The sequence below is a fragment of the Cnephaeus nilssonii genome (assembly GCF_951640355.1).
Source record: "Cnephaeus nilssonii genome assembly, chromosome: X".
In the NCBI taxonomy this organism is placed as follows: Eukaryota; Metazoa; Chordata; class Mammalia; order Chiroptera; family Vespertilionidae; genus Cnephaeus; species Cnephaeus nilssonii.
Window position 1 is genome coordinate 130830401 of NC_137071.1, and position 21223 is coordinate 130851623.

Here is a 21223-nt window from a genome sequence, read left to right on the forward strand (position 1 = left end):
ATAGAGTGTCAGCCTGCGGACTGAAGGGTCCCAGGTTCAATTCTGGTCAAGGGCACAGGCCCAGGTTGTGGGCTCGATCCCCAGTAGGGGGCGTGCAGGAGGCAGCTGATCCATGATCCTCTCTCATCATTGATGTTTCTCTCTCTCTCTCTCTCTCTCTCTCTCTCTCTCTCTCTCTCTCTCTGAAATCAATAAGAATATATTTTTAAAAAGGGTAAAACCAGTGGGCCTCAATAATGGATTCCCAGTGGAAACAAGGAAAAAGCAAGCGTCAAGGATGACCTTAACCTTGAGGGTTTCACGGGTTTGGGGGAGGAATCAGATCTGCAGGGGAAATTCAAATGGAATGCATCCATAGCTTTTCTTCCGGGCAGAGAAAAGGGAGGTGGGGTTGCGGAGAGAGAAATAAATGGCCTTCCTGAGAAAGGTGCCCGCTCTCCCAATTAAAGGCTGCGATTCCGGGGAGCCCTGGCCCGTGGACGCTGCAGGCTGTCCTTCTCACTGCTCCTCGCCCCTTCTGGAGCTCTCCACGCACCTGTTTGGCTTAAGAGCATGGGCAGTAGCAGCTTAGGGGGGCCACGGGCAAATCATCGCGTGTCCGTGGGCCTTAGCTTGCTCACACGTTGCTTGGCAAGTGTGGCCCAAAGCATCCTTGACTGACTGACCCCCCAGATGCCACCCCGCTCTGCAAGTCTAATGTTCCACGCACTCATTGTCTATTCATTCGCTCCTTTAGCAGATGCTTGAGGGCCTACTGTGCGCAGATAACTAGCTGAGACGCCACCGACGTAGTGGGCCCTTCGCAGAGGTGGGCCCTTGCCACAGGGCCGCCTGCACGCAGCTGTGCAGTGTCGCTCAGTTGGTTTCACAGCTGCAGCTGTGCCAGGCCTCCGCGGAGAGCAGGCTGTCAGAGAGGAGGAAGGGGCGAGGAGCCACGCGAAGGGGACGGGAAGGTGGAGTGAACCGCAAGAAGGCGGCCCGGGGCGCCCTGTGATCAGCGTGTTCTGCAGCAGCCCCGTGGCGGCTGCCCGGTCGCCTCTATGAAGGCTGGCGACAGAGAGCCAGACGGAGGGATAGGGTACAACTGTGTCCCCAAGTTCCCTTTCTCAGAAAGTCTGAGGTGGCCTTGAAGCTCCCCTTCAAGTCCCCCCAGAGGAGCCATTCCCTCTCCTGTCTCCTGTGATCCCAGAGAACGTGTGTGTGTTTCTCCTCTTGTTGCCTATTTGCCATAAAAATGGGAATGATGCTATGGGAAGTATGTCTCTTCAATGATACACACTGAGTGGCCAGATGATGATGATCTCTGAACGCATGATAATCTGGCCACTCAGTGTATATCCTATATAATAAAAGGCTAATATGCAAATGGTCCCCTCGACCAGGAGTTCGACCAGCAGGCAGGCCGGCCAACCGCCCACGTCCCCTCCCCCTGGCCAGGCTGGCCGGACCCCACCCATGCACGAATTCATGCACCGGGCCTCGAATATATATACACACACACTCAGTGAGTGGCCAGATTATTATGCATTCAGAGATCATAGTAATCGGGCCACTCAGTGTAGTTCTATTACATTTAATACAGCTTATTTTGCTTTCTTATTTCTCTTACTAAAAGCATTCTATTACTATGCAAGATATACCCATAGGATCTCTGCATTTCAGAACTTATACAGCGTCCACCTGTGCTAGGTCCACCCCCCAAGGATGGCATACCCCCATTACACCCTTCTTGTCCCCTCTGTAATATCGCACTTGTAATTACTTCTCTATTGATCGGGACTCCCTTCGTTTCCAGTGATCAAGACCAAACTCGAAGGAGCTTAGACAATAGGGGGGAAGCTTTTGCAAACAAGGAAAGGCCAGGAGTTGACCCCAAGCTGGGGTGGGTTCCGGAGTGGGCGCCCAACCCAAGCAGAGACCAGAGTTACCCTCTTACCTGAAACAACCAAAAAAATGTTTAAAACTGCCCTGGCCGGTGTGGCTCAGTGGATAGAGCGTCGGCCTGCAGACTCAAGGGTCCCAGGTTCGGTTCCGGTCAAGGGCATGTACCTTGGTTGTGGGCACATCCCCAGTAGGGGGCGTGCAGGAGGCAGCTGGTTGGTGTTTCTCTCTCATTGATGTTTCTAACTCTCTATCCCTCTTCCTTCCTCTCTGTAAAAATCAATTTAAAAATATATTTTTTTTAATGTTTAAAACACAAAATTACATGAAAGAACAGTTTTCAAGACATCGGACATCAGGCAAGTGAACAGGAAGTAAACAGCATGGGTGGCCATGCTGGTGGCCCTGTGGCGGCCCAATCTTCCTGACTTGAGAGTTTGCAGGCCCCGGCACAGGGCGGGGTCACTGAGGCCGAGCAGGCAGGCGCCCTGGATTGAGGAGACAGAGCTGAAAGTCCGGGGAAACCAAGGCACCTGCAGTCCGTAGGGAAGAGGGCTGGAGAAGGGAGAGCTGCGGAGAGAACCCCGGAGATCCAGGGAGGAAACCCCCCGGAGCTCAGGAAAGACCCTCCAAATGGATGGGAGAGACCAGTCCCCGACGCCGCCGGCCTGGTCCCCCCACAGCCTGGAGGGCCAGTCCGTGGGGTGCGGGGCAGGCTGCTTGGGAAGGTCTTGCCTCAGAATGAGAGATAATTAGCCCCGGATGGAGAATGACTCCAAACCTGCGTAACAGATCACGGAAGCAAGATCCAAAGGATCACCCGGCCGGCGTGGCTCAGTGGTTGATCGTCCACCTATGAACCAGGAGTTCCTGGGTTTGATTCCTGATCAGGGCACATGCCTGGGTTGCAGGTTCGATCCCCAGTGTCGGGTGTGCAGGAGGCAGCCGATCCATGATTCTCTCTCATCATTGATGTTTCTCTCTCTCCCTTCCTCTCTGAAATCAATAGAAATATATATTTTTTTAAAAAGATCCAAATGATTAAACTGTTTCTAAGTAACTAAACTACATCCCAGGGGGAAAAAAGCTTAAGAATATTTATAAGAATTTTTTTTAAAAAAAAAAAAAGCACCAAGCATGCGACAAGATAAAATGTACAATATCTGGCATCTAATCAAAGATTACGAGGCATGCGAAGAAGCTGGAAAATGTGACCTATAATGTGGAGAATGATCAATCAAAACTGACACAGAACTGACAGATACTCGAATTAGCCCCAAAATGTCCTATGGGATTAATGGCAGGTTAGACCTTTCAAAAGAAGATATTAGGGGATCCGAAGACATAGCAGTAAAAATTCTACAAAACAAAAGAGAGGGGGAGAATTTTAAGTCGATAATATTGTCCTAACAACGTATGGTACCAGGTAGGTACTAGAAACAGCTCAGGGGACACTGAAACACTCCCCATTTGATGAAAACTATAAACCTGCAGCTGCGAGAACCACAGTGAACTCCAAGCACAAATAGGAAGAAAGCAGCACCAAGGCGCATCCTAATCAACTTGCTTAGACCCGTGATAAATCGATCTTAAAAACAGAGATTAACAAAATAAATATTACATACAGGGGAACAAAGAGAAGGAAGATATTAGATTCCTTATCAGAAAAAGTACAGTTAAGAAGAACGTCTTTAAAGTCCTGGAAGTTTAAAAAAACTCAATTTGCAATTCTAAATCCAGCAAAAGTATCTTTCAAAAAATAAAGATAAGACCTAGCTGGTTGCTCAGTGGTTAGAGTGTCAGCCCACAGACTGAAGGGTCCCAGGTTCGATTCCGGTCAAGAGCATGTACCTCAGTTGCAGGCTCAATCACCGGCCCTAGTCCAGGTGCGTGCAGGAGGCAACGAATCAATGTGTCTCTCTCACATGGATGTTTCTCTATCTCTCCCCCTCCCTTCCACTCTCCCTAAAAATCAGTGGAAAAAATATCCTCAGGTGATGATTAACAAAATTTTTTTTAAATTAAGGTAAAATTGCCCTAACTGGTTTGGCTCAGTGGATAGTGTCAGCCTGTGGACTGAAAGGTCCCAGGTTCGATTCCGGTCAAGGGCATGTACCTTGGTTGCAGGCACATCCCCAGTAGGAGGTGTGTAGGAGGCAGCTCATTGATGCTTCTAACTCTCTATCCCTCTCCTTTCCTCTCTGTAAAAAATCAATAATGTATATTTTTTTAAAAATAAAAATAAAGGTAAAATAAAAACATTTTCAGGTATACCAAAACAATTCTTAGATCTACAGTATAAGAAATGTTAAAGGGCCCTGACCAGTTTGGCTCAGTGGATAGAGCATTGGCCTGCGGACTGAAGGGTCCCAGGTTCGATTCTGGTCAAGGGCATGTGCCTTGGTTGCGGGCACATACCCAGTGGGGGGGTGCAGGAGGCAGCTGATCGATGATTCTCTCTCATCGATGTTTCTAACTCTCTAACCCTCTCCCTTCCTCTCTGTAAAAAAATCAATAAAATATATTTAATAAAATAAAAAAAAGAAATGTTAAAGGGCATCCTTATCATTTAAATCTCTTTCAAAGATAACTCGCAGTTTAAACAAAAATAATGATATGTTTGAGGTTTATAACATATGTAGGCGTAAAATGTGTAACAGCAGCACAAAGGTCAAAAGGAAGGAAGTGCACGTAGATGGCTGTAAGGTAGGCTGCGGTAAGTTTAAAATGTGTGCTATAAACCCTAAAGCAGTCACTAAAGCAACAAAATGGAATTATAGCTAATAAGACAGCACAGGAGAGGAACTGGAATAAAAAATTAACCCAAAAGAAGGCAAGAAAATATATTTATCCCCAACTGTATCAATAATCATATTAAGTGTAACTAGTTTAAGTTCCCCCAATGAACAAGCAGTGATTGTCAGATTGAGGGGGAGCAGGACCCAATTCTATATTGCCTGTAAGAAATGCTTTCTACATAAAGATGTCGCTAATCAAAAGGAAGCTTGAATGGCTATATTAACATCAAAGTATACTCTCGAACCACCTGGGGATTAAGGTAGAAATAAAAGAACAAAAAGATCTCTGGAAAAATCCCGAAGCACTTGAAAACGAAATAACACACTTCCAAATAAACTGTCAGTCAAAGAAGAAATCAAAAGGGAAATTAAAAGTTATTTTGAAGTGGATTAAAATGAAACCACAACATGTCAGAATTTGTGGTCTGCAGCTAAAGGAGTACTTAGGGAGTGTAGCACGAAGCATCTATGTTAGAAAAACAGGAATGTCTGCTGCTGGTGTGGCTCAGTGGGTTGAGCCTTGTCCCATGCACCAAGGGGTTGCCGGTTCGCTTCCCAGTCAGGGCACAGCCGAGGTGGGGGGCATGCAGGAGGCAGGCAATCAATGATGTCTCTCTCTCTCTCTCTCTCTCTCTAATCAATAACATTTTTTAAAAAGAGATAAGATCCTTTTAAAATAAATGTCTTAAATCAATGACCTCAACTAGAAGAAAAAAATTAATCTCAAAGTGAGTAAAAGAAAATAAATAATAAAGATCAAAGTAGAAATCAATGAAATAGAAAACAGAAAACAATAGGGGAAAATCAATTAAATAAACATTTTCTTTGAGAGGATCAGACTGATCGGGGGAAAAAGACACTAACTAACATCATGCATTAGAGAAGTGACATTACTACAGATTCTACAGAAACTGAGTGACCCTATACTATTTAAAAATTGAATTTGTAGTTAAAAACCATCCAAGAAAACTCGGGGCAAGGTGGTTTCCCTGGTGAATTCTACCAAACATACAAGGAAGAAATAACACCGATTCTACACAAACTCTTCCCAAAGCATTGAAAGGGAAGGAATTCTTCCCAACTTATTTGTTGTTGTTTTTATTATTATTACTAGCTAGAATTACCCTGATACCCAAACCAGAGAAAGACCAGTAACCCTCTTGAATATAGATGCAAAAATGCGAAACGAGTGTCATCTTATAGTAATTCTATTTTTACTTATCTTTTTACAGGGAATCACTTTAAAAATGAATGAGCTAAATCATTGTATTGTTGCAAGAATTATGCATGGGGGCATGATTCACAGGCAAGGTAAGTTTCATTCATGATTCTTTTTCACTTTTGTCCTGTAGCCTCGTGGAGAAAGTGTTGTTATGAGCCATATAAAAGATCTGTTAAATACGTGGTTCATAGAAATGATCCATTGAAGTTATCTTTCAGGTTTAGTCATTTGTTCCTGTTCGCCTGTAGATGATGGAGTGTGAATCACTGTTTATATCCTGACTTCATAGAGACCAGGGGTCGGCAAACTCATGAGCCAACAGAGCCAAATATCAACAGTCCAACGATTGAAATTTCTTTGGAGAGCCAAATTTTTTAAACTTAAACTTCTTCTAACGCCACTTCTTCAAAATAGACTTGCCCAGGCCGTGGTGTTTTGTGGAAGAGCCACACTCAAGGGGCCAAAGAGCCGCATGTGGCTCGCGAGCCGCGGTTTGCCGACCACTGGTAGAGACCATGAAAGATAGAGCAAAGTACGCTATTGGGCCCCGGGATATATGGAAGACATCCATTCTAGGATATGAGATGTATATATTTAAATTTCATGACAGTTCAAGAATTGCTCTCTCACCCAGCCGGCGTGGCTCAGTGGTTGAGCATCCACCCATGAACCAGGAGGTCACGGTTCCATTCCCCAACAGGGCGGTTGCAGGCTCGATCCCCAGTGGGGGGGTGTGTGCAGGAGGCAGCTCATCCATGATTCTCTCTCATCATTGATGTTTCTCTCTCTCCCTCTCCATTCCTCATTCTCTCAAATAAAGAAAACATTTTTCAAAAATTTTTAAAACTTAAAAAAGAATTGTTGTCTCATTCATCCAGGAGTGAGATATACTACTTATAACTTAGGAAATTGGAGTTTGATAAAGAACATAAAGATTCAATGGTCAGGTCAGACTGATGGTTGCAGGAAGGGAGGGGAGTTCGTGGGGCTGAGAGGAAAAAGTAAAGGGATTAAAAGGTACGAATTTGGAGACACAAAATAATCACGGATGTAAAGTACAGCATAGGGAACATAGTCAATAATATTATAATAACTCTGTACAGTGCAAGGTGTATAATTGTCTAATCTCTATGTCTACACCTGAGACTAATGCAAGATCTTAAAGCTAGTGGGCGATGAAGCTGGGATTGGAACCCAGACAGGCTGGATCTAGGAACTGTACCTTTAAACCACTATACACACTGCCTATCTCAGAAAAATTACCAGATGCCCACAACCACCTTTCCAAACGGTGTCTCCCAGCGTAGATGTGCCTGTGTTAGAGGGTACTCGTGAGCCAAACCTGTCCCTGTTTCTGAAATATTGTCCTTCCGTGTTGAGCTTAGTTTTTTTCAATTGCTTGCATTGCTTTCTTGGGATGATAAAAGTATATGTCATCGCGTGTTTATAATCTTGTGAAATTTCTTAGGCACACTTCATGTGGGTGATGAAATTCGAGAAATCAATGGCATCAGTGTGGCTAACCAGACAGTGGAACAGCTGCAGAAAATGCTCGTGAGTAGACGCAAGTTTCTTTTTCTTCGTCCCAGGCTGGCTTTCAGTCTGTTAGCCTTCTTGCTCACGCACAAACAAGGGGCCGTCTTTTGCGATCCGAGTCTGGCTGGGACCACCACGGGTGTGCACTTGAACTTCCGCAACATTCCTGAAAACTGACACCTAGGAAAATGGTTACAAGCAGCGGAGTTTGGAAACATGGGGCGTCTTTAGCGGTGTGGGCTTGAGCTCTCTCCTTTCCTCTTTATCTGCTGGGGTTTTTCTCGAGCAGCTGTTTAAAGCAAACCTTCCCAGCTGTGCATAACTGCACTGGCTTCTCAGTGACCTCCATCTGCTGACATCAGCCATGTCAAACCCCTTTCCTGCCTGGCTGAGTCACAGCCAGCTGTGTGGGGTTCTCCACAGCACAGGGGGGAGGAAAGTTCTAGTAGATCAGGCCATTTCTGTCCGTGCCCCCCAAAGTCTGTGTGCGGATCAGGGTTCGTGTTTTAAAAAGGGGGTGGGGGCGTGGGCAGAATGGCAGGCCCTGGTGAGCAGACCTTCCCACCACAACGTAGTGAATATCTATTATGAATATTGATTAAGTATGAAATACCTATTATGAATATTGATTAAGTGTGAAACAAGCAAACAGGCTCACTCTAGTAAAAACCAAGGTCAAATCCTATATAATAAAAGGCTAATATGCAAATCAACTGAGCAGCAGAACGACCTGTTGCTGTGATGCACACTGACCACCAGGGGGCAGATGCTCAATGCAGGAGCTGCCCCCTCGTGGTCAGTGCGCCAGAAGCAGGACTCACGCTGGCGAGCGAGGTGGTGGTGGCGGCGGGAGCCACTCCCGCCTCCATGGCAGTTGAACATCCCCCGAGTGCTCCCAGACTGCGAGAGGGCACAGGCCGGGCTGAGGGACCCCCCCCTGAGTGCACGAATTTCGTGCACCAGGCCTCTAGTTATGAAATAAAAAGCAAATTTTATGACATGTAGCATTATGCTGGAGCCTACCAAACATAATTTTTAGGTATTTACTTTTTTGATTACCCAATTCAGTTTCTATTCACTTTTTTTAGTCTTTATTGTTGAAAGCATTACATATGTCCCCTTTTTTCCCACTGACCCCCTCCAGCCCCCCCCCCCCGCCCCCCCCACCATCTGCCTCCACGGGCCATGCATCTATGCATACAAGGTCTTTGGTTGATCACCTCCCACCCGCCCTCCCCCGCCTTCCCTCTGAGATTCCTACTTTGGAAAGACAGGTCACTTAGCGTGTTTTGTATTCGTGTCTGTGAAAGGGTCAGGGTCAGGGTCGGGGTCGGGGTCGAGGCTCTGCTGTATGGACCAGGCCCTGCGCTGCACCGTGAGCTTAGTAACTTGGTTTCCGTCTAGGCCCCGGCGCTCGCAGCTGCCTCGCCTTCCTTGCCCTCACATGTTTTGAGCAGCTTCTTACGTGTTTTCTGTGCAACATGGGTTTGCTAAGAAGGCTGTTCTTTCTTCCTCCAGCGGGAAATGCGGGGGAGTATCACCTTCAAGATCGTGCCCAGCTACCGCACTCAATCATCGTCCTGTGAGGTAATGGCTCCCCCCCTCTTCCCCACCCCCCCCCCGGCTCCCCTGGGCCCCTCACTCACTGTCTGCTCCTGGCTGAATGTTCTGGCTTTCTGGGAAATCGTTTCTGCCTGTGCTGTTGATCACTGCACACCAATTTTACAACAAAGATAACGGAACAGAGTAGGTCCCCTCCACCTACTCAGCCCTGCCTCCACGGGGACTTCCACTTGAACTTCCTGCAAACCCTAGAGAAGCTCCCAGTGACGGCCTAGCCTTCAGAAAGCAAGGGCAGGGCGTGTGAGGAAAGAATGAATTGCGGTAACGTCTCCTGGAAGTACAGGCACTTCCCCTGCCGAGAAGCCACCCAGATAGCTCTTGTTCTTCTTTCCAAGAATCTGAGAGGCGGTCTCTTTTCGGTGTCAAGACAGAGGCGGGCCGATCGCGGGCCGGGTCTCTGGAGGGGCGCGGGGAGCGGCTAGCTGGTGCTCTCAGAGGAACGGGGGCTTTTGCAACCTTCCGTGAAACGGCACACGTCGGGGGAGGTCAGGCGATCGGTGAGCAAGTTTTCTAGAACAGCGCAGCCCCCGGGTCCTCTCTGGCGCTGGGCTTTGAGCCTAGAGAGAGGCTCACTGCCCGGCCTGTCTCATCCAGTTCCGTGTTGGTGGCTAAACGCGATCCCAACAGCTCTCCTCCTTCTATCTGGAAACGCACACTGGCATCGGGGGTGCCACCCTCCGGCCACGGCTCCTTCGGCTCCGGGGGTACTCCCGAAGCCTGTTCTTCCCTGTGCATCTTCCACGTGTGTGCATCCTCCACATGTGTGTGCATCCTCCACATGTGTGTGCATCCTCCACATGTGTGTGCATCTTCCACATGTGTGTGCATCCTCCACGTGTGCGCACAGCCACACGAAGCACACATCCCAGCACCCCCTTTCTGAGCCCGGCAGGCAGCGGGGTGGAGCCCGTGCAGGAACTGGGCTCTGCACTCAGGCCGGGTTGCAGGAGACTTGACCGTGACCCGGCCGCCCTCTAGCAAGACTGTCCATCTCACGGGCCGCCTCTGAGCCTGGTGAACAGGCGCATCCGGCTGTGTAGTTCCGTCAAGTGCATGTGGAGCGAGCCACGGCGGTGGGGGTTTCCGTTCATCTCAGGTCTTGAGCTCCTCTTGGTGGCTTTTTCTGGAACTTCAGTGAAGACTGTGTTTGTTTTCACAGAAAATGCAGAACTAGCTCTGCTCCACGACGTTGGAGACAAGGTCACTTGTTGATCTTCTAAAACCCCAGATGGTCCCGAGCGTCTCTTATCATGGAAGAAATTTAGTAAACACGATGGATTTTTGTCTTTTCTGGCTAACTACCCAGAAGGAAGTTATTAAGATCCCACAGGTTTCTCTTGTGTTTTTTAAGTGCTTGAACTAGGTTTGGGATGGGGCCAGTATGACCCACGTAGATTCTATGCTCTTACGTTAAAAGCGCCCCCTCGTGCCTGCTTCCCCTGTGGCCAGTCAGCGAAAGGATGGTCCCCTCCCAGCCCCAGCCCTGCCCGTCTGGCCACCTGCCTCAGTATCCCCCTGACGTTCGAGAAGGTTCATCTAAGGGATCCCATTATTTATTTTATTTTAGAAGAACATTCTATTTTTTTAATTGATTTCAGAGAGGAAGGGAGATAGAAACATCCATGATGAGAGAGAAGCATGGATCGGCGGCCTCCTGCACGCCCCACACTGGGGATGGAGCCCACCACCCGGGCTTGTGCCCTGACTGGGAATTGAACCGTGACCTCCTGGTTCCTAGGTCGACGTTCAACCCCCTGAGCCACACCGGCCGGGCCAGAAGTTTTCTTTAAATCTTCTGGGTGGGGGCGGGGACATGTCTTTTAAGCAGGCATGCACATTTCAAAGGTTTCAGAGAACTACTAAACCAAGAAGGTTTAAACACTTCCTTTCCTTCCTCTCCTTGGTCTTCGCGTAGAAGTGATTTGGACAATAAGGGAGGGGGCTGGGAAGGAGCGTGAGTGCGTTGAATAGGACAAATATTATAAATAAGAATAAGACACAGATATATGCTAGAGAAGAGACCTTTATTCTTTAGGTCATTTTAGCGGATTGATTCAAAGAATAATCTCGAGCCTCTGAAAATATCTGTCCTAGAAAGAGCCCAAAGTGGTTACAAGATAAGTCTTTTTTTTTTTTTATGTTAGTTTCACTTCAAATGGAGTCGCTCAGTCATTTTTGACATTGAGGTACCAAAAAATTTACTCAGTACTTTTTAAACCTACTTTTTAATACGAATTAGGCAGTTGGGGTCTTCAGCCCAATAGTGGTATAGTATGTTTGTCCTTTCATAGCACTAGGTAGGGTTCTAATATGAAGCCACACTCTGGGTCTCCTTTAGAGAAAGCAAATGGTAGAGCATGTGGGAGACAGGAAAGAAATGGCTCATGAATGACACAGTCATCGCTCACAATGGGTGAATAAACTGCAAAGTGTTTTTGTTTTGTTTTTTTCTGATTTCTGTGAAATCACGCAAGTAAGTCAGTGTGGCACCTTCGCAGCTGACACCTCAGAGGAAATGGTTGTCGGACTGTGGTTGCAACTGTTGATGTGTGAATATTTCTGTCTCTGTGCTGGTGTTTGTTAATGAACCTTGTGTCTTATTTCAGAGAGATTCCCCCTCCACTTCCAGACAGTCCCCAGCTAATGGTCATAGCAGCACTAACAATTCTGTTTCGGTAAGAACTCGAGCTTCACACGGCCAAGTGTGACAATTCTGTTGGTGCCACCTGCCATGAGTGTTCTAGTTACATGTGTCCAGTGGCAATTATGTCTTCTGCCGATAGACGAGGCTACTACAGCGACAATGCAGTTCACTCCTGGAAAATCTTCCTCAACATTTTCTTCTCGATAAAACCCCCTCCACCAGTTAAATTGGAAGACATGCAGTTCAACACTCCTTTGGTCACCCCCCCCCCCAGATATTTCCGTGTCACCCCACTAGTCTTTATGACTTTGCTCAAACTGACGCTAAGGGTGTAACTGGCAATTTGTTGACATTTCTAACTGTTTTTTCATTTGAGAAAGAGAAAGAAATGACCAGGTTTTGCAGCGCAGGCATTTGGGTCTCGGGCTTGTAGTGGTCTATTCTGAGCGACAAGGCCTTAGTTTCCGCTATCTAAGTTTACGAATTGGTGTGCCCTCTGTTTTTGTGGTACGTGCACATATTTTTGTGAATTACAAACCTTGCCTGGATATGAAAAGCAAAAGGAACTGGCTTCAAACTGCACTTAAGCCACGCTGCTATCACATCTTTAACACAAAGTACTTTATGTTTGGACTTGAACGTGGAATTCTATTTTTTCCCCAGAACTTGCCATTTTGATATCTGAAAAGAACTGTTTTTCGTTTATTTAAACAAATGGAAGCACTTACAGGTGCAAGTATGCAATATTTGGGGTAACAAAGTCTCCTCTGAGTTGTGGTATTGCTGTTCAAAGTACTGAAAGCTCAAATAATCAGCAGTATCCCTCTTTTCTGACCATGAATTTGCCCTGTAAAAATCTGTCAACTTTTGCAATTAAAATAAAAATATATCAACTTTGTTATCGGGTAAAATTTTAAATGATTTAGACATCATCTCAAATGGAATGATATCATTAAGTGAAATTACAGGAGAAAATTTCCTATGGCTTTTATTTTCAACTTCAAATAGGCTATAAAGGAATTCATTCTGACAGTTAACCTTGAATACTTATACGATGGTGAAAATCCATAGAGCCATCAGATTTTTCAAAATCTAAATGGAATGGTGGCGGTGACGAAGCTGAAAAGGGCAACAGCTCTTTTTGGTTGGGGTTGTTTAAACAGGGCTGTTTCACACCCCGTGGCTTTTGTGTTGAAGATGCTGAGTTGTTGCTTAGCAACACATTTTCTCTCTGCTTAAACTTACCTGCTTTCTTCAGCTTGCTGCTAAATGGCTAATTTTTTTTAATAGTTCACCATTTCTGAGAACTGGAATAATGTATATTATCTCTTTACAACTTAAATCTAGCTCATTTTTTTTAACCATATTGTAACAGAACACACAAGTTTCCTTTGTACTCTTGAAAAGTAAATGAAAATTTTTCTCCTGGGTTGGCTTTATTCTGCAGGACTTGCCATCAACTACCCAACCAAAAGGACGACAGGTGAATAGATATCCTCTCTAGAAACTTCTCTAAAATGAGCTGCTAATAGCCGATCCTTTATTAACCCTCTCCATCCCATAACGTCTGCATTTTGGACCATAACATTTGAGCATTGAGAGCTTGTACCATTTCATTTTAACACATTAAACATGACTAATTCACTGTAAAGATTTTCCCCTCGCACCCTTGTAGCTACGATGGTTACTGTAATTTCAACCTGAGAACTGTCTCAGTGATTAAGAATTCAGCCTTTTGGGGGTCTTACGGGCCTGGCTCTGGCTGGGGTGGGAGAAAATGGTAAAGGTTATGAAATTTCTGGGATTGTAAGAGTAACTAAAATGTACATCCTGGTGAACATCCTGAAGTAATCATTTTATGAAATTTGAAGTCCTTTTAATCATTTGTATTTGCATGGCTATTTCTCAGAGGCATTGACAATGAAGAATACACATCCTGGCATCGATGCCTCGCATGCCCTGTTAGTCCCAACATGAAACCTTGAGGGCCGCCAGCCAGGGGCGGTAACTTGCAGTTCCTCCCAAGGATGACTTTTAGGTGCAATTGCAGAGACTGGCTCATTTTATAGGCAGGGTTTCTGAAAAGAAACTGAAAGGGAACAGTTGTGGTCGGAAAACATACTCAGGTGTGGAGTTCAGATTGGCGTGGCTCAGCACCTGACGGAATCCACCCACAGTTGAGCATCAAGACTCAGGAAGCGATACAGCGCTCTATACCTCGCACCGGGCCTTAAAGCACTTAGAAGTCCAGGAATTCTAAAAATGCTGCCATAGGACAGCCCCTGGGGTGCTAGTCTGTTTCCTTCTATAATATTTACTCATTACATTCGCACATCATCACACTCAAAGCCTGGAACTCGGTGCTCATTTCACGCGTCACGTTGGCAAAGCTAGGACTCACGTGCATGTGTCTTCTCTAAGAAGCGTAAAACACAAATATGAAGCCTACACCCTTTTTTAAACATATTTTTATTGATGTCAGAGAGGGAGAGGAGAGAGAAAGAAACATCCATGATGAGAGAGAATCACTGATCGGCTGCCTCCTGCACGCCCCACACTGGGGATCAAGCCCGCAACCCGGGCCTGTGCCCTGACTGGAATCGAACCGTGACCTCCTGGTTCCTAGGTCGAGGCTCAACCACTGAGCCACACCGGCCGGGCTCTACATCCTTTTTCAACACTAAGACTGTTTTTAAATGCTTCTGTACATTGTTGGGATGACACTGTAGTCGATGAGCTGCATGCACACTGCCAGTCACCGTGCAGGCATCCCGGGGCGAGACCCCAGCACAGCGTTCTTGCTCGTTTGGTGCCACGCGCTGCTTTGTGGCTCAAACCGACCCTGAATGCTTGTGTTCCTGGCCTCGTGGCTGCCACCTAATCATGACAATGGATCCCTCACACCAACTAGACATAATGCAGGTTTTTAAATGGTAAGCATACATCTCTATCAGTATAGGCCCGTGGTCGGCAAACCGCGGCTCGCAAGCCACAGGCGGCTCTTTGGCCCCTGGAGGGTGGCTCTTCCACAAAACACCACGGCCTGGGCGAGTCTATGTTGAAGAAGTGGCGTTAGAAGAAGTTTACGTTTAAAATATTCGGCTCTCAAAAGAAATTTCAATCGCTGTACTGCTGATATTTGGCTCTGTGGACTGATGAGTTTGCCGACCACGGGGCTAGGCCTATTCTGTTAGAGTAAAGGCCGAAATGAAGTCTTGAGTTTCAGTAAGCAAGTATCTTAAGTGCTCCCCCCAAATAAATGAAATCAGCCAAGATCTAAAGCGCCAGCACATCAGAAGTAGCCCATTGTCGGTAGCAGTCGCGGATTTCCGTGTCGTAGTCCCACGCCTCATGTCCGTGTCACCATCCACTGTCCCGTTTGTGCTGGGAGCGTCGGGATGTGCTTGGTAGGGTGGCGCTGCGGCCCCCGCACCCCCCCGCGCCGTGCTCACGCGCTCCTGTCCCGTAGATCTATGTCAGAGCGCAGTTTGAGTACGACCCGGCCAAGGATGACCTCATCCCCTGCAAGGAGGCCGGCATCCGCTTCCGCGTCGGCGACGTCATCCAGATCATCAGCAAGGACGATCACAACTGGTGGCAGGGCAAGCTGGAGAACGCCAAAAACGGGACGGCGGGCCTCATCCCTTCCCCGGAGCTGCAGGAATGGTGCGTAAGCCTGCCTGTCCGGGGTCCAGCCTGATGTGATTGCTTCCTAGTGTCGACCCTGTTGGATCTCTTCCTTGCTCTACTAGCCCAGGGGTCGGCAAACTGCGGCTTGCAAGCCACATACGGCTCTTTGGCCCCTTGAGATTTTAGCAAAGGCCAGCTTAGGATGTCCCTAATTAAGTTAATTAACAATGTACCCCCCTATATAGTTTAAGTGTAACAAATTGGGCTCTCCAAAGAAATTTCAATCGTTGTCCTGTTGATATTTGACTCTGGTGACTAATGAGTTTGCCGACCCCTGCACTAGCCAAACAAGAGTCAAGGTAGTCATTCCAGAATTCTGAATCCTCAGCATCTAGTGAGCTCCTACTTACTTACCCAGTCAGATCTTTGTTTTACATAAAGGAGAGGAGGGTGTCGAGCAGGGGTGGGGAACGTCCGGCCCGCGGGCCACATGAGGCCCGTGAAATCATTTGGTCCGGCCCTGCCAAGGCTTTAGGGGTGAGTTAATGAAACGCTTGACCAAAGAGCAGGCTCATTTTTAGGTTGATAATTTTGTATGGCCCCGAATGAGGTTATAAATATCCAGATGGCCCTGGGCAGAACAAAGGTCCCCCCTTCCCCCCCCCCCCCCCCCCCCGGTCTAGAGAGAGGGTGAGTGGACAGCCTTGGGTCCCTGTCACATCGTGGTCTCTTAGCAGAGCCCTCCACTCCTATATGCTGCTTCAGTCCTGTTAGGATTGTGGTTTTCTAATGTCCCTCTCCTTGTCCCTCCACATGCCGTCACCACCCCTGTTCCACTCCACCACCAGCGGAAACCTCAGGTGCCCTGATTCAGTGTCTCTCAGGGTATTTGAAGATAAAATGTGTTTCACGCCCGGCCGGCGTGGCTCAGCGGTTGAGCATTGACCTATGAACCAGGAGGTCATGGTTTGATTCCCGGTCAAGGCATATGCCCAGGTTGCAGGATCGATCCCCAGTGGGGGGCGTGCAGGAGGCAGCTGATCCATGATTCTCTCTCAAACGCTCTGGTCTTTACCTTGCCAGGTCTTTAAATGTATGTCCGGTAGGAAGCTGGAGCTTTGAAAGTAGGTTAAAGTCAGACAGTTTGGGGAGGGGCAGTTTATATATTTTTATTGCTTTCAGAGAGGAAGGAAGAGGGAGAGAGAGACAGAAACATCAATGATGAGAGAGAATCCTGGATCAGCAGCCTCCCGCATGCCCCCGACCAGGGATCAAGCCCACAACCCAGGCATGTGCCCTTACCTAGAATCGAACCCGGGACTCCCAGTCTGCAGGCCGACACTCTATCCACCGAGCCAAACCAGCCAAGGCGTCAGACAGTTGATAGACCCTACTTTTAACTGAGAGAAGGAGGCACAGATTGCTATATATCTTGGCAAAATCTATTTCTGCTATTATTGTTAAAATTTGCTTAGCTCAGTGGTCAGCAAACTCATTAGTCAACAGAGCCAAACATCAACAGTACAACGATTGAAATTTCTTTGGAGAGCCAAATTTTTTAAACTTAAACTTCTTCTCATGCCACTTCTTCAACATAGACTCGCCCAGGCCGTGGTATTTTGTGGAAGAGCCATACTCAAGGGGCCAAAGAGCCGCATGTGGCTCGCGAGCTACAGTTTGCCGACCACGGGCTTAGCTGAACTATTTTAATAGTGTTGAAGGTTTTACTTTCGTCAGTCCTTTTACAATCTATCAGAAATCTAGTGCAAAAGAGATAGCTGTGACTGAGTTTTGTTTCATGTGACAAAAAGTAAGCATTAGGCCCTGACCAGTTTGGCTCAGTGGATAGAGCATCCGCCTGGGGACTGAAGGGTCCCAGGTTCGATTCCTGTCAAGGGCATGTACCTTGGTTGCGGGCACATCCCCGGTGGGGGGTGTGCAGGAGGCAGCTGGTCGATGTTTCTCTCTCATCGATGTTTCTAACTCTATCCCTCTCCCTTCCTCTCTGTAAAAAATCAATAAAATATATTAAAAATAAATAAATTTTTTAAAAAGTAAGCATTAGGCATTGTGCCATTTCCTCCCACAGTACTTGAACCTAGCTACAGGAGATGGAGGGCATTGAGCGCATGGGTATTTATAACTCCTTTCCACACATCTGTCTCGCTAACTAAAGGGATTTCTCCGTTACTCACTTTCATTTGATTGCCTCTTTTAGTTGTCCATGCTCCCCCAAAATATTCTTACATTTAGAATATGTTTGTATTGGTTTCAGAGAGGAAGGGGGAGAGAAAGAGAGAGAAACATCCATGATGAGAGAGAATCATAAATCGGCTGCCTCCTGCTCGCCCCCTCCTGGGGATGGAGCCCACAACCCGGGCATGTGCCCTTGACCGGGAATCGAACCATGACCTCCTGGTTCCTTGGTCGACACTCAACCACTGAGCCACACCGGCCGTACATAGAAAATGTATTCTGGAATGTTAACCATATATCGTGAGCATTTGCTGAACCTCATTATGTGGATTCTAGACCTCTTCTGCCCATTCAGATGGTTTGTATAAATCGTGCTGCCTCGCTGAAACCGGTGTGGCTCAGTGGATAGAGCATCGGCCTGCGGACTCAAGGGTCCCAGGTTCGATTCCGGTCAAGGGCCTGTACCTTGGTTGCGGGCACATCCCCAGTAGGGGGTGTGCAAGAGGCAGCTGATCGATGTTTCTCTCTCATCGATGTTTCTGACTCTCTATCCCTCTCTCTTCCTCTCCTTAAAAAATCAATAAAATATATTTTAAAAAATAATAATAATAATAAAATAAATAAATAAATCGTGCTGCCTCGAGGCCCAGAACTCCCAGTGGGAAAAGCCAGCTGCTGGAAATTACCTTGAAAGCATCGGGTCGCTGAAAGGTATTGGGGAACTCAGCGACCAATTTTTCTGCGAGAGCCATCAATCAGAGCAATCAAAATTAAAGCACTGAAGTGGCCCATTTTGCCAGGCGGGCATCTGTGTTCGTGAAAACGTCTCTGCCGGAGGCCCAAGGTGAAGACCCAAGGCCCGTACCAGCAGGGGAGGCTGTTAGGGCACCCTTCCCACTGGGTTAGGACTGCAGGAGGCTACCCGCCCCCCCCCCCCCCCCCCCCCCCCGGTGACAGCAGGCGGGTTAGCGTGCCCTCACTGCCCTGCACACAGAGAAGGCTGCTTTCTCACGAGCAAGGCGGAAGACAGCAGCAGCAGGAGAACAGAAATCATGGCCAGCGGTGCGTTTTGAATGGTCCCCACGCAGGGACCCGTAGCCTGGAACAATGAGGGAAACACCAGCCATGTGCTTGATTTGAGCTCTCCCCTTTGCTAATTGTTCCAAATATCTGCTAGAAACGAAAGGATCGCCTGGCCGGCGTGGCTCAGCGGTTGAGGGTCAACCCATGAACCAGGAGGTCAGGGTTCGATTCCCGGTCAGAGCACATGCCCGGGTTGTGGGCTCCATCCCCAGTGGGGCATGCAGGAGGCAGCCGATCCATGATTCTCTCTCATCCTTGATGTTTCTCTCTCTCTCTCCCTCTCTGAAATCAATAACAAGATCTATTTTTTCAAAGGAATGAACTATTAATACACAAAATAATATGGATGAGACTCAATCATTATGTTACGTTTCCAGGCCAAAAAAAAAAAAGAGAACGGACTATATGATTCCATTCATAGGAAATTGCAGAAAATGCAAAGCTGACCTGTAGCCACAGCGGTTGCCTGGGGCTCCAGCGGGGCATCAGGAAACTACTGGAGTGCTCGCATGTGTGGTGTGTGCCTTTAAAGATTCCACGAGTTCATACGTGGCAATTTCCCCGAAAAGCACCCACCACTAAATCGGCGAAAGCTTGTAATAGTCAAACAAGACCTGTATCAACTCCACATCCCGTGCTCTTTCCACTGTACGTCATGACCGTGGGTGTAGGCCTTTCATGTGTTATCAGTTAGTATGTGCTCAAGGAACACATCATGTATGACGAGTCTGTGTGACTCAGACATTTCCAGGGCATTGTCATGAAAGCCAAAGAACAGGCTTTATCAGAATGACGTGGAAAATGGGTGAGGAGTATGTTCACGCAGGTTCATGTAAGCTCTTCCAATCAGTGATTTGTCTCCTAAACGGACATAAAACTAGACACCCGTGTCTTTCCTCTCTCTCCTCGCACGCTAGGCGCGTGGCCTGCATCGCCATGGAGAAGACCAAGCAGGAGCAGCAGGCCAGCTGCACTTGGTTCGGCAAGAAGAAGAAGCAGTACAAGGACAAGTACTTGGCCAAGCACAACGCAGGTAGGGCCAACCCCGGCCGCAACAGGTCACAGGTCACGCAGGCTCCAGAGTCCCCTGCCCCCGCACTCCAGCATGTGAGCGCCTCAGCAGCTTGCCCAAACGTCCCCAAACCCCTGCCTTCCAATATGACGTTGGTTGGTTGCCAGATACTCTTACAGAACTCAGCAAGTGCCGTTTGGCAATCGTGTTCTCTGGGACAGAAAGAACCCGGTACATGCAGTCCCCCCCTGAGAAACGCGAGCCTGAGGGTGTGCCGTGCCCTTGCTCCTGGTCCCTCTCCGGCCCTTGGACTTGGCCCCGGGGCACATTGCAAAGGGCAGAGGGTTGGGTAATTGGTTTGAAAGGGCACAAGCGACATTGGATACTAGGCTGCTTTCGTCCGGTTCTGTGGCTAGTCTTCCTCCCTCACTGGTATTTCCTTGGCTCCTAAAAGACCCAGAGCATTACCTTGACCTTCCCTTCATGGTATGCTTGTCTTTATGGGAGCTTGTGTACACTTAAGGCGAAAGACTCACTCGTTTGCCAGTAACTGAAATGCATACCCATAAGGCATGGCCTGTCATTGCAGTGGGATGCCCAAGGGCTCGCTCAAGTTAAAGAAAGTGCATGGTGCTCTAAGAGTGGCATTAGACTAGTTCCCAAGGTTTCAGAAATAACTCCAAGGATCAAACATGTGGCCACAAAAATCAAGTGAACGCAATCACGCATGCCCGACCTGACAGTTCAGTGTTTCTGACAAAGAGGAAACGCCTTTCTCTCTGCGGAACGGTGGAGCGATGGTGTGAGCGTTCATTAGAAAAAGTGATGTAGAAACCCGCAAGGGTTCGTGTGTGATTCAGAGAGCAAAAACTAAGCATGTTGAAGCACTACGTAATGTGGAATAGATGCGAGTGGCCACATTTTATTTCCAACTAACTGTCTCATGTCTGATCATGTGCCACTGCAGAGCACGAAGCTGATCATGGCATTGTTGCTTTCATAAAGGGGAGAGATATTTAAAGCGGATTCGTTAGGCATGATTTAGCTTCTAACAGACTCACAAATTATTTATATATATATGTGTGTTTGTGTATATACACTGAGTGGCCAGATGATTATGATCTCTGAACATATAATAATCTGGCCACTCAGTGTATATCCTATAGAATAAAAGGCTAATATGCAAATTGTCCCCTCGACCAGGAGTTTGACCAGCAGGCAGGCCGACCAACCGCCACTGGCCAGGCTGGCCAGACCCCACCCATGCACGAATTCATGCACCAGGCCTCTAAAATATATATATACACACACACACACACACACACACACACACACTGAGTGGCCAGATTATTATGCGTTCAGAGATCATAATAATCTGGCCACTCGGTGTATATACCCTTGTGTAATTTTTACAATAATTTTCGATGATACAGATAGACAGATGACATTAAAATTAATCTAAACCTAGGAAAGCAAAGCAGTGGCTGGTTACGGCTCTCAGTGCATCCCTGGCTGTGCATTCCACTAAGAGAGAGCACGTGGACAGGATTGCTCCATTGGCCCATGTTCTGTGAATCAGCTCTGAGGAAAAACACAAA

General features: G+C 47.4%; 1 protein-coding gene across 1 annotated transcript in view; it reads left to right on the top strand.

Annotated features, from left to right (window-relative positions):
* Positions 1 to 21223, top strand: part of CASK (calcium/calmodulin dependent serine protein kinase) — a 293487-nt gene that overhangs the window by 249071 nt on the left and 23193 nt on the right. The window contains 7 exon segments of the mRNA XM_079765497.1: positions 5912 to 5990; positions 7370 to 7455; positions 8956 to 9024; positions 11667 to 11735; positions 13152 to 13187; positions 15174 to 15370; positions 19531 to 19646. Of these exon segments, the coding sequence (XP_079621623.1) occupies positions 5912 to 5990; positions 7370 to 7455; positions 8956 to 9024; positions 11667 to 11735; positions 13152 to 13187; positions 15174 to 15370; positions 19531 to 19646 (652 nt within the window).